The 17,363-nt window shown below is 42.9% G+C and overlaps 1 protein-coding gene across 2 annotated transcripts in view; it reads left to right on the top strand.

Moving 5' to 3' along the window:
- LOC147659157 (interferon-induced protein with tetratricopeptide repeats 5-like) overlaps window positions 1-4,428 on the top strand; it is a 51,984-nt gene extending 47,556 nt beyond the window's left edge. For both annotated transcript variants that reach the window (XM_086951932.1, XM_086951933.1), the window contains one exon: window positions 1,990-4,428. In XM_086951932.1, coding sequence (XP_086808058.1) covers window positions 1,994-3,286 — 1,293 coding nt within the window. In that variant the 5' untranslated portion in view covers window positions 1,990-1,993 and the 3' untranslated portion in view covers window positions 3,287-4,428. The remainder of the gene's footprint in view (window positions 1-1,989) is intronic.
- The last annotated feature ends 12,935 nt before the right edge of the window (window positions 4,429-17,363 follow it).

The following is a 17,363-nucleotide window of genomic DNA, read 5'->3' as shown; positions in this document are numbered from 1 at the left end:
TAAGTCTGTCTTAAGTCTGTCCTAAGTTTGTCTTAAGTTTGTCTTAAGTCTGTCTTACGTCTGTCTTATGTTTGTCTTAAGTCTCTCTTAAGTCTGTCTTAAGTCTGTCCTACGTTTGTCTTAAGTCTGTCTTAAGTCTGACCTCCTACTTTTGATATTCACAGAAGGCATTTAGTTTTAGTAAAGTTAGGATTTTGTCTTAAGTTTGACTTTAGTTTGACTTAAGTTTGACTTAAGACAGACTTAAGACAGACTTAAGACAGTCTTAAGACAAACTTAGGACAGACTTAAGACAGACTTAAGACAAACTTAGGTCAGAATTAAGACAAACTTAGGACAGATTTAAGACAGACTTAAGACAGACTTAAGACAAAATCCTAACTTTACTACTACTAAATGCCTTCTGTAAATACCAAAAGTTCTGGGAATCGGGCCCTATGGGTTTACTGCACTTACAATGTCTAAGAATGGACTTAGACACTGAGAGGTACAGTGCTCATGCAACTGTACCCTCACCTGTGGTATAGTGCATCCTGTTAGAGGAGTGGCTTACCTAGGCAACAAGCAGTGGATTGCAGGCATGGCGCACATGGTCAAGACTGATTGGCATATGGCTGAATCTAAATTGTGGTGGCATGGTGAGCAAAAGAATAATGGATTTAACCCAGATCTATTGACTGAGGGTAAATGTTTGATTTGTTCTGCAGACGGTCCATCATCTGTGTGTCTTTTGCTTTCTCACCCTAAGTGTGCCAGGTATGCACAGACGTAGGTCCCAGGCTCACTGTGTTACTGGATTCAAGCTAGCCTGGTTGATGAGAGGTGATGGCCCGAAACCGTTCCCAGGATGCTGTTTCCGGTCCAAGGAGGACCTAGCTTGGTAGTTCGGACTAGACTGTCCCCATGAGGCAAAGAGTAAAGACTGAATTGCATATGGCTGGGTCCAGGGAGGACCTGCTTAGCAGTTTCGGCTGGACTGTTCCCACGAGGCACAGGGTCAAGACTGATTTGCATATGGCTGGGTCTAAACTGGGGTGGCATGGTGAGTAAAGAACAATGGATTGAACCCAGATCTATTGACTAGGGGTGAATGTTTGATTTGCTCTGCATTCCGTCCATCATCTGCGTGTCTTTTGCATTCTTGCCCTAAGAGCGCCGGGTATGCCTCGACGTGGGCCCCGGCTCACTTTGTCACTGGATTCAAGCTAGCCTGTCTGATGAGAGGTGATGGCCCGAAACCGGTCCCAGTATGCTTGTATCCGGTCCATGGAGGACCTGGCTTGGTAGTTCGGACTAGACTGTGCCCAGGAGGCAAAGAGTAAAGACTGAATTGCATATGGCTGGGTCTAAACTAGGGTGGCTTGGTGAGCAAGAGAACAATGGATTTAACCCAGATCCCTTGACTGGGGGTGAACGTTTGATTTGCTCTGCATTCTACACTTCATCTGTGTGTCTTTCACTTATAATTACACTGCCATTATGAAAATGTTACATATAGCAATCTGAAACCTTGGCACCTATGAGGTATCAGGATCCTTCAAGATGCTATGTGCGAAGACACTTTGTTCAAGAAGTAGCAGTTTTCCATTAAGGTCCTGTTATTACTGCCTGGAAATTGCATTGATTGTTAACCAAATTATTTGTGTATTTGTGAAGTAAAATGCACAATTTGGCTCATATTTTTCTTTTTACATTTCATATTCCTCACTGGCTCCATACAATTGTGTCAGGTATTTGCAACCACCCCTCCACCACCCCACCATCTATTTTAAACTTCCCCACCTGCCACTGCCCCGAGCAAATGAAACCAGCCTTCTTAACACCCATTCTCCTACTCACAGTCACATACACTTACGTGAAGGCAAAAAGAATGACGCGCACAGATTCTGGAAAATAAATGAAGCACTGCAAAGCTGACAGGTCCAGCTGACTGATCCCAGGAAGTGATAAATGTATAACATGTTCTCCCTGACTCTCTTTTCATTGCAGTACCATGCCTTTGAAGGAGAGACTGGAGACGCTTCAGTGTCACTTCACCTGGAGTCTTGAGGAGCAAGACAAAACTGATATAGGACACGTGAAGCAAGGTCTCAACGTCAGAATTCAACACACGCCTTACAACAACCGTTCCACCTTTTACGCACTGCAGGCCTATTTACACCAGCGGGAAGGAAGATACCAGGAGGCCCTTGAAAGTCTTAGGACAGCTGAAGAGTGTTTGGGAGAAGGTCAACAAGCTAGCTTGAAATGGTCTAAGTTGGTCATCTCTGGTAACTACGCCTGGATCTACTATCATTTGTGCAACTATGAAATGGTAGAGCAATACCTCGACAAATCTGACACAATATGCCAGTTTCTTTCTTATCCCTCTCAATCTACACCAACTATTCCTGAGATTAGCGGAATGATTGGTTGGTCCCTAATAGCAATTGGTTTTCGATACGGAGAACGGGCAGCAATCTGTTTCGAGGCAGCATTGGCAGAAAACCCCCAAAATGTGGAATTCAGTGCTGGGCTGGCTATTGCACTTTATGCAGTGGCCCAACGCAATGGTGCAGGCAGAGAACTGAAAGAAGAAGCAATTTCCAAACTTAGAGATATCATCCATCAAGAGCCTATCAATTATGAGTGTAGGGCCTACCTGGCTATACTGCTTAAGGATTCAGACTTTGGCCAAGCGCAAGAGCTCGCAGAAGATGTGGTGAAAAACAGTCGTGATCCTGAGGTCCTGAGGAATGCGGCACACGTCTTTGAGCAACAACATAACAACAGATGCTGTGACATCCTAAAGCAAGCCATTTCCGAAGTTGGAGATTATTCTCTTCTTCATAGAGACCTGGGCTACATCTACCAGAGGCAACTCATAGAGAAAGTAAACATGTTGCCATCAGAACACGCTAGAGCAGCAATTATCCAGGCTTACAAACGTGCCATTCAATTGGATCCACTTTGCATCTTTGCAAAAATTGCCTTAGCAGAAGCATATGGGTTGAATAACCAAGAGGCCTACCAGCAAGAGATATATGATAATCTAGAGAGGGAGCTCCCTAATGCCAGTGAGAAATGTCAACAAGCTTTTTATGTCAGCGTCGGGAAATTTCTACTCTACAAGCAACATTTGCTAAATGATGCAGCCAACGTATTTGCAATGGGCTTCAGAATCTCTACTGAAACAAAGAACGGTAATACATGCAAAAATGAGCTTTTAAAGATAGTTCGTATGTTTGAGCGAGATGGCAGAAGAGAAGAGGCCAGGGAGCTCTCACAACTTCTCCAGGGGATCTAGCCAGGATGAGATATTTTCTAGAAACAACAAAGTCGAGAAGATGCGACCATTAGAGATAGTTATGGCCAGAGCAGATCAGAGTGCATGGGATCGAATTCTAAATGGAACTTTCATTGGAAAAGAAAAACAAAACCTTGGATACTTAGAGCAGAACATTTTTTTCTGAAATAGTAGACCAATGAGAATAGGCTTAACTGAGAAGGTGATCTAGTGTGAGCTAATAATACAGGACCCAATATACGATATATTTGTGCACCTAAATTGTACTTTGGTGCGCTAACAGGTGAATTTATGGCTGTAAGTTCTCATTACAGGTTCGCAGTATATGAGTTCACACTAATAAATACATTTGCTAATACGGAAATCTCTACCAGCAAGCCAGTGCACTGAAATTTCGGTGTGAGCAAATCCGCTTAGAGGGGCCCGTATGTGGGCTACTCTATGAGGACTAACGTGCATAAGATAGCGAACCTCCACAAATGTATGGGCTTCTGCTATTCACAACTCTTTATAGGTGCTAGACTGGTAGCTTCCCTCCCTGAACATGGAGGACAGGAGTGAATAGGTTTTCTGGTTGGAAAGGGAGAGACATCCCAACATTGGTGGTGGAGTACAAGGAATCATATCTCATCTCCACTGGAAAATGACTTTTCCTGTAGAAAAAAACATAAATACATTAGTAAAAATGTATTTTTTCAGTATGACATGTCTATATGTGAAAATGTTTACCCATGTAAAAACTGTGTGAATCGACCACAATCACAGATTACCAGAAGTACTTTTGGAATTCTTTGAGTTTTACAAAAAAGTAAAAAATGCAATCACTACATTAGCTTTATCCAATGGAACTACATTTCCACTTTCATTTATGCATGAGACCCACAGATACCACATAAAACATACAAAAATTATATCATATTAAAATATTATTGGGTTGTAGGAGGACGATGACAATACTTGTCATTGAAAGTTCTGCATATACAAGGAGATGTATTGAATACATGTACATCCGTGGAAACTCAGATTAATTCACACTGAACATCTGAGTAGAAAAAAAAGGTGTAGTGAGACAATGTACATTTTGAAACTCTACTGTCATGGGAGTATGTATTGTATGTTGTGTATTTTCCTAAGGTGTGATTTGTAATTTTATATATACACAATGTTTTATTACAGTGCGCTGATAAGTTTAGCACGAAGGATGTAAACTAGCATAAACAGAATTATATTAGAAGTTTAAGTTAATGTAGCTGGTATTAACACATGCAATTAAACTTACACAACATAAAGGTGAAGGTTAATACATAACTTAAGCATATTAGAATAATAAATTGCACACCACTTAATTATTAAATTTATTTATGAAAAATGATTGAAAATAAACAGAAAATATGTTGACAGTTCCAGATTTAGCAATAAACTACAATAGGACATTTCTCGACTCCAGTCTGCTTCAAAGCATGTGCAAACAGCAAATATTTCCTATTACTTTCCGCGGCATGGCGTATTTGTATGAACAGCTGCCACTGATACAACAAAACATTTTCGCTACAGGTGATGCAGCCACTCCTATAAAAATTGGATTTTGGAGGAATACACTTTATTGAGCACCCTGTACACATATACTCTTTAAATAGACAGTTGGTGCTAAACAAAGCGCTGTTGAGGTAATGCTTACACACTTGAAAATGGATTCTTGGCATGAAGCACTACGGGCTAACGTTCAGGCACACATAAGTGGATGCACAGTAGGCTTGGAACTCACTTTTTAGGTCTCGTCTGAACCAGCGCATGCGCTGAACTGGCCGAGACATTTACTCAATGGCTTTTCGAAGTGCTACCAAAGGCTGCTTTTCCCAGCCACCATCTTGCGGTTACACGCACAAGCACGCATGACGTAACAAGCTGCCTCTGTAATGGCTCATTAAGCCTTACAGCGCGCGCATGAATCCCCTCCCCTACCCTTCCTTTCTCCCACTCCCTCCTTATCAGCTGTTTACTTTTGTTTCAGTTTTGCGCCGCAGGGCCGTGTCACTTTCACGGCTGTGCAACCATTGCTTGGTATTTTTCGCCACTCAATCTTCAGGGTCTTTTTTTCCCCGACGGGCACTCTCCTGCTTTCACATTCATGTGATGCTGCCCTCTTCTCGATTGCTCAGGATGGCCTCATGTGAACCCTCCTGGGTCACCTTTCCTCTTGCCAGTGCCTCAACTATGCCCTTCGACCTCTATGTGGTGCCAGTAGACCAGAGTTTCTTCACTTAGCCTGCCTCTCTTTGTGGGCCTCATGCGGCTTCCCTCGGCTCGCCACTGCCTTCGCCTCAAACACACGATGCCTTGCCGCAGTGCCAGTCAACCGAGGGAGTTACACTCAGCCTCTCTCACCGCCACCTTGCTCGCTTCCCGATACGTTGCTAGGCTACAGTGAAGTGACTCTCTGTCCTCTGAAATTGTCATTTATCAGGACCTTCTGCCTCTGCCGTTAACGGACGCCACCACACGCAGGCCCCTCTCTACCTAGTATTCCCTCCTGCCTTGATCACCGTTCACAGGACCCTGGCCACAGGGTAAGACCGCTTGCGTCACCAGTGTGGAGGGCACAGCCTTCGTGCCAGACATCTCGCATGCAGGCCCTCTGGTATTGCAAACAACACACTGACACTCACACTATAGTACCAGTATGTGCTAAGACCATGAGCGGTCCATCGCACCTTTAATTATCTCCTCGGCTCTGTGCCCAGCCCCTCGTATGCATGCCGATGCACTGTATCATACTGTCCGGAGGCTCACTACATTGGAAAAAGGCGATCTCACTGAACTCTCGTGCCAGTTGTTTAATGCGGGCACTGCTAAAATTAACTTGAAAAGTTCATTTTGAGTTGATTTTTTTTCATCTGAACGGACTATTCAGGTAACTTTTTAGGTCAAAATACGTTTGTTCATGGGAATTGCCACAGAGAGCGAGGCTACTGTACATATAGTATCAATGTCCTTTTCCTTTCCTAAAAGTTTCTCCCTGTCCTTTGTTTAGGCCTTAATCATGTTGATTTTCAAAGGGAACATCTCACTTATGCCTTTCAGTCTTTGCTGAAGCACCACCCTTTGAATTTTTGCATTTATTTTCAGAAAACCAAATAAGTATAGGGCATTACTAGTTGTTGCTGTTTTAGGGAGGGCAGGCACCACAATTGTTATTCCTTTTAGATTTTTTAGAAATCGTGTTTGGTGCTGGATGGCCTGGAGTTTGGACTACAGGGTACAGGGAGGATCATGTGGAAATGGGATTAAAGGATAAGAATGTAAGGACAATTCAGTTGCCCTAGCTGTCACTAAGATGGAAGCGCACAATGTTTTAATGTCTTTGGGTCAGAATGTACTGTCAGAAATATGACTTAATAGATGGCAACTTTACCAAGTCTCTTAGAGCTAAGGATCATCCGTGACTTTTTGGAGGAAGTTAACATTCTCACCAATGGAAAGGTATGCTATAGCATAAATGGTTCTACTGCTGCGTTTGCTATATCTGTTCACAACAGTCCTGGGTTGCCTTCTGACTTGCTTGTCCATCAACAATGGTGGCCATGCTCTTCCAAAATATGAAAATTATTATCTTGCAGCCCAGATTCAATGTACGATGTGCTAGATGATTGACCCTTCGCCTGCTGAGGCTACCCAAGTCAGAGTCAAATCACTTCTCTGCTTTGTGATTGCGTTCCCAGATCATAATTTGGTAGACTGCATTCTCCTCGAGGTGGAAAATCACTGTTGGCATGGAGTACTGAGAAAAATGTAAACAAAGGAATCAGACACTTCTAACTTACCATTAGGGTGCGATCCAGAGCTTAGAAAGGTAATAATGACTGCTGATACGTAAATTTGGGCAGATGCTACCATCACTAAACTAGTGACTTCATATAAGGTATGGTACACCACTCTTTACAAACACACTAACTGGACTATCCTATTCCAATAGTGCAATTCCTGCTGTTCAATGCAATAACTAGCATTATCAAAAACAGCTGGCAACAGCATACTGAACCCCTCCCCAGATCTCGCCCCATACAGTTCTGGAAACCATGCTTGACGTTAGGAGACCAAAAAGGCCATCACAGGATTGTGCACATCTTTGTCACAAATTACCTAGCCACATTTTCCTGACTTGAGATCAATACAAGAGCTAGATTGAAACGCTGAAATATCAGAACAGGAATGGGTTAAAGCTTTAGCTTACCCAAAAGGGTATCACGAAATGCCAGGTTTAAATTAATTCAACACTCTGCAGCTGCACAGAATATTCTGCCTGTTGCCAAAGATGTTATGCAACAAGGCAGGCTAAATACACAAATAACACAAAGCCTGGCAAACATGGACATAAAGAGATCGTTAAAGATAATTCTGCTAGCTTTGATACCTCATAAAACACAAGTAAGAAACCAGGCTCATTGACCTGCTGTTATACAGGTTAAAGGACTGGAGCCACTGCAGGGGGTCCCTGATATTTGCATTGTATACAGGTCAAAGGACTCCTGGCACAGATATGGAAGGCCGTTGATCCTCCTACATGGGAACAATGCAATAGGGAGTTACACAAATGGGTCCAAATAACGACCTTAACCCCTTCCATGCTCATGACAAGGTCAACTCGTCATGGGTTTTACCTGCGCTGTGCTTATGACGAGTTCACAGACAAAACCCCTTGGCTCTGACTAATATAGGCGTGGAGATTCTATTATCGTCCCAAGTAAACCACTTAAGTGTGGTGCCTCCCTCCCTACCCCATTTGAGGTGGATCATCATGCCATTTAACACGAGGTCCAAAGCCTCCCCTGAAGGGCAGTCTTCTAACCTGCATCATTAAACACCTAATACATTCTAGATGTCTGAGAAAGACTTTACATCCAAAACTACAACATCAATGCTGAAAATCGCCCTGAGGGTATTAGTAGACACACAATGCAGAATCGACATGTAGGCCTAACAGCTCTCAATGTCTTTGACTTTTTGAGTGTGTCCTTCTTTGTTCGTTTAGAATTTTAAGGCATAATAATAAGACACAATTTGGATTTAGATCTTACGCATATAACAGATGCAAATACTTCACTGCACTACTTTGGCTGTAAAGTTCTATCTATCTACATACTTTAACAAGCATTGGCATTGCCAATAGGTCTCGCTTTTGCGACCTTATAAGTATTTAGTTATACAGCAGAATATCGTTGGTGCAACAACATCAACTATTGAATGGCTAAATACTTATAAGGTACAAGGTTTATCCATGCAACAGCTGATGTTGTTGCACAAAGGATATTGTGCTGCTAAACTAAATACTTATAAGGTCCCAAAAGCGAGACCTATTGGCTATGCCAATGCTTGTTTCTTATGCATGGTGTGTCACTTGAATATTTGCTCTGCACACTGTATATAAACGCCTTCTGAGATTTTCTAAGCGGTCTCCAGCCTGGTACTTAGGTTTGGGCATGCAGGCTCCCAGGTGGCTCATCTTGTTGGCTAGTTATTCACGATAAGCAGCTCATGGTACTTCATTTAGTCACGTTTTTTGTTTTAGGCATCTAGCAATGTGCACGTATACCAGCACTCAAATTCTTCCTAGTTTTTACAGATAATATGGACTTACTTAGGCTAGCCTGAGGTAGTTATAAATAAAAGAAAAATCGAAATATAAGATTATACACAATATTTTTGCTTTTAGAATTACGTTCTCTTATCAATTGCTGGTCCTGATGAGGCCTTGGAGATCATACAGACTGAAACGCATCAACTCTATTTTGATTTAAAGGAGCCGACCTAAGATGAATATTTATAATTGTTTATGCTGAGAAAAAAAAGTAGGTGTCTTCTCTCTAGGCTTCTCTCTAGGCTATCTTGCATGTGGATTATATACCTTTGAAAGAGTAGTTATAACCACTACTGATACATTGATCCTAAATTGTGGTCTCGATAGCTTAATAATGTCTTATCTTTGTTTTGTGATTAGAAACGTCTTGTGTTGTAGGGTCTAAATTTGATTTATGCATACATAATGTTGAATACATATGTGAATTCAAATAAATAAAATAAGTGAAAGGCTAAACGCAAAGATATATATTTGTCAGTAATTATTTTATTTTTACTAATTTGTCACACTGATTTGTTTTGTGATTCACAAACACATTTGACTTGTGCTTGTTTGATTACTCCCTGGTTGGATAACTAGCCCTGCTTCTCACATTTTCTTTTGTTTTTTTTCGTAATCCCGTGGGCTGGCCGGATACTCTGTTAGTACTACCTCACAAAAGGAAGGGGAGGGCACTAAGACAAACCACAAAACGCAAAAAGTCTGTGGGTACAACAACGGGAAAGGATGTTTGGAAATTGGAATTAGGTGCGGCAGAAGTAGCTCACTAAAGTAATGGAGTAGCCGCAGGTTATAGACTGTTCAAGCAGTGCAGTGAGGTTGCAGAAACAAAGAAGAGATCCTGTAAAAGAGAGAATGATGTAAGCATAAGGGTGCGCCTGTGGTGAGGGAATGCAGTCAGAGGAGAAGATAAGATGGGGAAGTAAAGGAGGAAGAAGAGATCCTCACGCTGCAGTTTGTGCTAATGGCTTAATTTCTCCATTCTTTGATTTAGGTAGTGGAGTACGTCAAGGTTGCCACCTATCTCCCTTCCTTTTCAATTTGGCTCTAGAACCACTTCTCTCTAAATTAGGTCAAAATCCAAATATACATGGTTTCCAAACGTTGACTTCTCATATTAAACTTGCAGCTTATGCTGATGATATTCTGCTTTTTATGTCTTGGCCAAATGACTTAATACCTGCTTTTTTAGCGGAAGTACAGTCATTTTCCATTATTTCTGGCTACAAATTAAATAATTAGAAATGTGAGTTTCTGCCCTTAATCAAATACACTTTTAAATCAGACTTTTCTCCCTCCAACTTCACATGGAGTCCTAATCATATTAAGTATTTAGAATTCCACTTCACCGCTTCAATTTTGAACACAGTAGCATTATGCATGAATAGATGTATTCAAAAGATCTCAGAGTTAACCACTAAATAGTATCCTCTCTACTTATCCTAGTGGGGTCGTTTAGACACTATAAAGATGATGCTTTTCCCCATAGTTCAATATACTATTTCCAATATCCCAGTTCCTATTTCTGCTAAATTATTCAAAAAAGTGAATTCCATCCTTTCTTCCTTCCTGTGGAGTAACAAGAATCCCGAATTTATTTATCAAAATTATCCCGTCCTAAGACAGAAGCAGGAGTTAACTTTCCCAATTTTCAAGCATATCAAAAAGCATTCCTTTTACGTCAAGCTTCTTTTTGGCTGCTTAACTCCACAGAAGACTGCTCTCTATGGACCTTAATTGAACGTCAATTTTTTATTTCCCTTTTCCTTTCAAGAGTATCTCTCCTTCTGACGTAAACCATGTAGGAAGGTGGAATCTCACTACAAGGTTGCCTCCACTTTTGTCCTGGTGTTTTGATGGTTCTTTACTTAGTTTGGCTGGGATCCTGATAACCAGGACCCCAGCCTAGCGGCTTCCTCTCTAAATTGATTGCATGTGCATTAGGTACACTCCAGATTGGTTACTGGGTTACCCTTGTGAGTCCCTAGTATATGGTACCTTAGGTGCTAAGGGCATAGGTATCCCAGAAGCCTACCAGGGGCTGAAGCATGTATTATGCCACCCCTGGGAAACCGTCCAAAATGGTACCACAGGTCTGCTACTGTGCTGGATTTTGTGTGAGAGGGTACCCAAGCATGAGCTGAGCCCATCTGCAGCTTTCGGAATCACGTCCCTGTAGCTGTTCTGTGATACAGCCATGCCATATCTCTTAAGTGCATTATAACCTTGCGGTAAATGCTAACTTTGGGATGGCTGCATCAACACTTTGGAATCCTACCCCCTGGCCAGTCCTGACAGCGTGGGTAGAATTCCATCCTTCTAGAGGGAGAAGACATGTACACACTTACTTAAACGGTAATAGTTTTAAAGAGCCCTGGCATCAAAACATGGATGCTACAGACATGGGTCTAACCTCCTGCAGCTGGACGAAACTCTTGCCTGGGAGGTCTGGAAAATAGGTTTCCTGTCACATAGAGGTGTAACCAGCTCACAGACAGGCTTTAGTGTATTGGGGCTGGGTGGGTGCATTCATAGAATGTTTTTTTAGACAGTGCTGGGGGCACACTTGGTGTCCCTGTGCATACCCCAGTTCAAACCGGTTACAGGGGCACTCAGCCCCTGCTCTGGCATGAAACCGGACAAAGGGAAAGGGGTGTAACTACCCCCACCCTGGGTCCTCCCATAGGTGGGACCCTAGAGTCAGTCCAACCCCTAAACTTAGTATAGGTATAGGAACCCAGTCATTAGGCCTTTAGATTACCCTGGACGAAACTTTGCAACATATATCCTGGAAATTCGACATTCTATTTTTACTAGAAGATGGAAGAATCTCCCTTGGGGTCAAGTAGTGACTCCCCTGTTAAAACAGGCACCAACAAAGCATCTTGCCGGTCTGAATTTCCAAGGCTATGCCGGAACCCAAAGGTTTTGCTACATGGGACACAGACTTCCTGACATCTCCGAGGCCGACATGAGATCCCAACAAAGCTGAGATCTATAGCCATCACGAGAGATGTGGGACCATAACTCATGGACACCGTGCACATTTGATAGTACACCTATATCCCGAGCTTTCCCGAAGTTGTGCATTGGTCTACTCGTAGTCCAAGCCCTGAGCAACATCTGCACTGAAGATTGTGGGCCTACACTCCACGAGTGTTCCGTGGGACTGCTTCTAGCATTTCTGCTCGAGGTCCCTTTGCGATCCCTGGTCCGTTGACTGGTGGGTCCTCACAAAGGTAACTCTTCTGTTTCTTGGGCTTTCCTGGTTGCTCTAGAGGTGCCTTGACTCCCCTCCAAAGGGTAAGTCCCTCAAATCTTGCTGGTCTGCACCAAAGCCAATCTTTGTTTTCTGCGTGGGTTGCTGTTTCCAAGGCTTGTTGGGTCCAATCCGGATACCGATGAAGCAGCACTCGACATCCTTCATGGGACAGCGCAAATCCAGCTCCTGGTTGCCGTCGAACCCTCCTGGTCCTCGTGGCTGAAGGGTCAAGCTTCATCTTCTTCACCTGAAATCACCCAACATTGGTTGGCATCGTCTCCTTGCCTTCCTGGTCACTGGCTAGTGACCCAGACTCTGTCCCCTCTGCTTTTAGGTTCTTCAGATCTTCGTTCCACCCTTGCATCCATCCGGACACTTTCCACTTGGTCGCCTGCAGCACTTCTTCGCAGCTCGCCATAGGAAACGACGACGAAACCCGACACGAAAAAACACCTATGCACTCGGCTTCCCAGGGTGAGGTAACACGAGTACTCCAGTGCTCCAGTGGGTATTGACTCTCGAACTGTTCCAAGTCCACTATTAAGTGTCCTTAATCTGTAATTTTCCAACTGCGACTTTCCCCATAGAAGTTAATGGTGATTTGCAGCTGTGTTTAGACACTGCCCGTGTTCCCCGTGATTCCCCTCTGTCACTACCTTGGGTGGTTCCTGGTGGCCCCAGTGGTTCTAAAGGCACTAGGCCTTGTATCTATGTCAGTCGTGGTTCTTATACCATTTTCTTAGTATATGGTTTGTGACGCCTCTAGGGCTAATCATTCTGGGCCCGATTCATAGATTGAATTTAAGACTCAATCCTAATCTTACTACTATTTTGGTATTCACAGAATGCACTTACTACTTTTGGCATTCACAGAATGAACTTACTACTTTTGGTATTCACAGAAGTTAGGATTTTGTCTTAAGTTTGTCTTAAGACAAACTTAAGACAGACTTAAGACAAAATCCTAACTTCTGTGAATACCAAAAGTAGTAAGTTCATTCTGTGAATTCCAAAAGTAGTAAGTGCCTTCTGTGAATATCAAAATAGTAGTAAGTTTATGATTAAGTCTTAAATTTATTCTGTGAATCAGGCCCATACTGTGCTAATTTACTGTGTGTTGAATAAGTTTACTTGTGTACTTTTGCCACTAGACTCATAAAGAGACTAGGGGATGTGCTTAGAATAAATACATATATTTCATTTATACCTGGTGTGGTTCTCCTTTCATTTGTTATGTTATGTTATGATAAATGTTTTTCTAAAGTGCCCAGCTGCCCCAGCCAAAGGGCGTCCCGGCGCTACCAGATCCAAGTGGCACAGTAACTGAAAATTTCACATCTATGGTCAATCCCAACTATGTTGAAGGAAAGAGGAAGGTTTTAATGGCTTTTCGAAAGATAAGCAGGTCCTCCATTTCACGACTGTGAACTGGCAAGGAGTTCCACAGCTTAGCTGCCATGTACCGAAATGAACGACCACCAACTTGTCAGAGTTTAATCTGCGGGACAATCACCAAATGTTGTCCCAGTGAACGCAGCGGTCTACGGGGAACGTACGGGACCAGAAGATTGCTCAGTAGCTCCGGACTCCCAGATTTTAGAATCTTAAACGATAAGCAAAGAGCTTTGAACTGTATGCGGGTGTCGATCGGAAGCCAGTGCAGCTTTCTGATCGTAGCCCTGACCGAACACCGACGGGGAAGTCCCAACAGAGTTCTAGCTGCCGAATTTTGAACTCGTTGTAGTCGCTGTATCTCAGCTTTGTTAGCCCCTAGAAGCAGCGCACTAGCATAGTCTAAGCGAGACAGTATGGTAGATTGCACAATGAGCTGTCGTACTGCTGGATCAAAAAACTTCAAGAGAGGGTTGAGGCCCCTTAGCAAGCCCACACATGTGGCTGCAACTCTCTTAGTGTGCATCTTGAAACTAAGTGAGGAGTCCATTCAGACTCCGAGATTCTTTACTAATGTCTTTGGCGTTGGCATAGACCCCAGAGACGCCGGTTCATTCCAAAGGGCGGTGTTGTTGCCTACCAATAAAACCTCGATTTTACTTGCATTAAGCTGTAGACAGTTGTCTGCCATCCATTTAGCCACTGCTGCCATGCCATCTCTGAACCTAGTGGCCGATATTGATGGCCCTTCCGCTAAGGTGATAACAAGCTGGGTATCATTAGCATAGGATACCATCGTTAGGTCCCATTCTTTTGCCACCGCTACCAGTGGCTGTACGTAGAGATTAAACAGGAACGGGCTTAGTGCTGAGCCTTAGGGGAACCCCTGACCGATGGTATGGGGGTTGAGAAAGGAACGGCGGGGCCGACACCCGGAAAGATCTAGCAGTCAAAAATGATCTGAACCACTCTAGGGCGGTTCCAGCGATCCCTGCTGCCTCTAGATGATAAATAGGAATGTCATGTGACACCGTATCAAAGGCAGCGCTAAGGTCCAACAAGATCAGCGCTGCACTTTGACCGGCATCCAAGATCATCCGAAGATGTTCGGTCGTGGCTAACAGGGTCAATTCCGTACTGTGGCTCGGCCGAAAACCGTTTTGTGACGGGTTGTGATTTGGTCATTACATGAGATTATAGACTGGTATAATAAGCTGCTTTACATTCCTTCAAGACTTAGCCTGAAGGCTGCTCTCCACAGCTACCACTAGGATAGCTTTCTATAAGGTTGTCTTTAACCTACCATCAATAAGGGGTCATTTGGACTGGTGCAAGGTGCCCACTAGAATAGAGGACAGCATATGCCAGGCCAACTTCTCACAAACCACAGTCCCTCTCCACTCCGTTAATCAAATTCAACTCCAGACTCCTGGAGTCAACCTACCCTCTAACACATGGTACTCTCGACTCCTTCCTCAACTCAACAATTTGGCATAACAAAAATCTGCTTATTCGTAATAAGCCTTTCTATTGGAAGACCTGGAGACAAAGGTGATTAATCTATAGAGTTCATCAATTATTCTCACGAACATGATTTTATGACATCCTGGCCACTGTTACTCTGGAAGAACATATGGACCAAGATACAAAAGTCTTCCAGAGCAGCCAATACAACGCAAACATTGTTTTTTGTATACAATAGACTCTTATTAACAACAAATATCTTAAGTAAAAGGTTTTCTACTGTATTGGATACTTGTTGGACATGTTCGTCCTCAAATGCTGATTTATTTCATATGTTACTCTCTTGTTCACATGTATATATTTTCTGGAAACAAGAATGGTCTCTAATTAATCTAATTTTTGGCAATAAATGTTTTTTTCCTTCAATCATGTTTTCTTAGGAAGTCTTTCTTCTATTTGGGAAAACATTACGCTTAGTGTTAAAATTAGTGATTGTTATTAGCGGCTGCTTTCCAGCAAAGCACCATAAATTGGAAAGACTTTACTAAAATCTCTTATAAGGCCTGGTGCTATACTTTATGCCATAATCATAGATTAGATACATCATTTGTTTACCATATATATATGGCAACGAAATGTTTAGAATGATGGTCACCCATTACATTGTACATTGACGCAAGTGCCAAAAGATTTTCCTGGTTACAACCATCTCAGCAAGAAGTTTTTAAACCACCTTGAATCCTCCAAATGTTCCTAATTTTTTTTAATATTTTAATGATAATCATTTTTCCCTTATATCACGTTGCTTTCTCTATTTTCATTAATTAGTCCAATTCATGCAATTTGAATGTAGTAAATTTGTCATGTAATGACGTGAGTTTAATATTATGTACTGTATATTGGCACCTCTATCCTTCTCAATAAAAATTTTCTTGAACTTAAAAAAAAAGTTTATGGTGCTGGCAGGAAGGATTATGAGAAAGGAAATGTCTTAAATTAGGTGCATTAAAAACAGAAGCAGTATTTTGGACGGGAAGAGGAACGGTAGAGGTCAGCAAGGGAAGAACCAGGGGAGGAAAAAGGCATGGAGCAGAGGGGGTAATAAAGAGCAGTCCCAGAACAACCCGTGCTGAACCGCCCTTGTCGTAAGTGGGCAGGTTTTTCACGGATTGAGTTCAATGAAGCCCTGGTCCGAGGGGGTCTCCGGGGGGATACTGACATTGAACACACTTGCCTCAATTTAGAGAGGTGTATAACCGAAGCTCTAGATAGTGTGGCCCCGTTATTACTGAATAAAATTCCGAGTAGAGCACAGAAATCTGCACCATGGAATAATGTTGATTTGCGCCTGGCTAAGACAGAGTGTAAACGTCGTAAGAGACAATGGAGAAAAGGTTTTTCTAGTCAGGCCAAGCTGGAATATTTATAAAAGCGCAAAAACTATCATGGGCTTATTAGATCGTCCAAGGCCTCATATTATGCAGAGAGAATTAGAGCAGCAGGAAACTCCACCAAAGAATTATTCAAGATCTCCTCCTTGGCAGCGTCTGTTACCCCTATGGAGGGTTCAGTGGAATCAAGCGACCGTATTGCAGCTTTTTGCTCAGAGAAAGTGGAGAAAATGTACTCTTCCTTTCATGGAGCTGTAAAAACGGGTGCAGAATTTGTGGAGCCGATCGGAGGAGTTGGGGAAAACCAGAGGCAGGACAGTTTCATCATCCCACCCCCCGAGATGCTTTGCAGGATCTGTCTAACTATTAAGTCTGGCTTGCCAGAGATCCAGCCTCACCTAAACTGCTTGGTGAGAGTATTGCCATTCTTGAGCCATATATCAGACATCTCCTGGATATATCTTTCAGAATGCACATGGTGCCTGATAGCTGGATAAAGGCTGTTGTTCTTCCATTACAGAAGAAACCCAATATCAGTCCTGACAAATTTGGAAAATCTACGCCCTATCTCGCTGCTGCCGTATTTGGCGAAAGTGGCTGAGAAGGTAGCAAATCTACAGCTTATGGCATATGTGGAAGAAGCAATCTCCTGCACCCCACCCAATTTGGATTCCGGGCATTGCACTCTACGGAGTCAGCTCTACTAATGGCCATGGAAGCCATTAGACAAGGAGCAGATGAGGGGCAAACTATGGCTCTCATTCTTCTGGACCTGAGCGCCGCTTTTGATACTGTGGCTCATTACACCTTGCGACAGTGTCTGAATAAGGGCGGTGTCTCAGGTCCAGCTCTAAAATGGATACAATCCTTTTTGATAGAGCGCAGTTTTCAGGTCAGACAGGGCCCCACTACTCTAAGGCTGTTAAATTTGAC

The sequence above is a fragment of the Lissotriton vulgaris genome, unplaced genomic scaffold (genome assembly GCF_964263255.1).
Source record: "Lissotriton vulgaris unplaced genomic scaffold, aLisVul1.2 SCAFFOLD_971, whole genome shotgun sequence".
Taxonomy (NCBI): domain Eukaryota; kingdom Metazoa; phylum Chordata; class Amphibia; order Caudata; family Salamandridae; genus Lissotriton; species Lissotriton vulgaris.
This window is presented reverse-complemented; position numbering and strand designations above follow the sequence as displayed.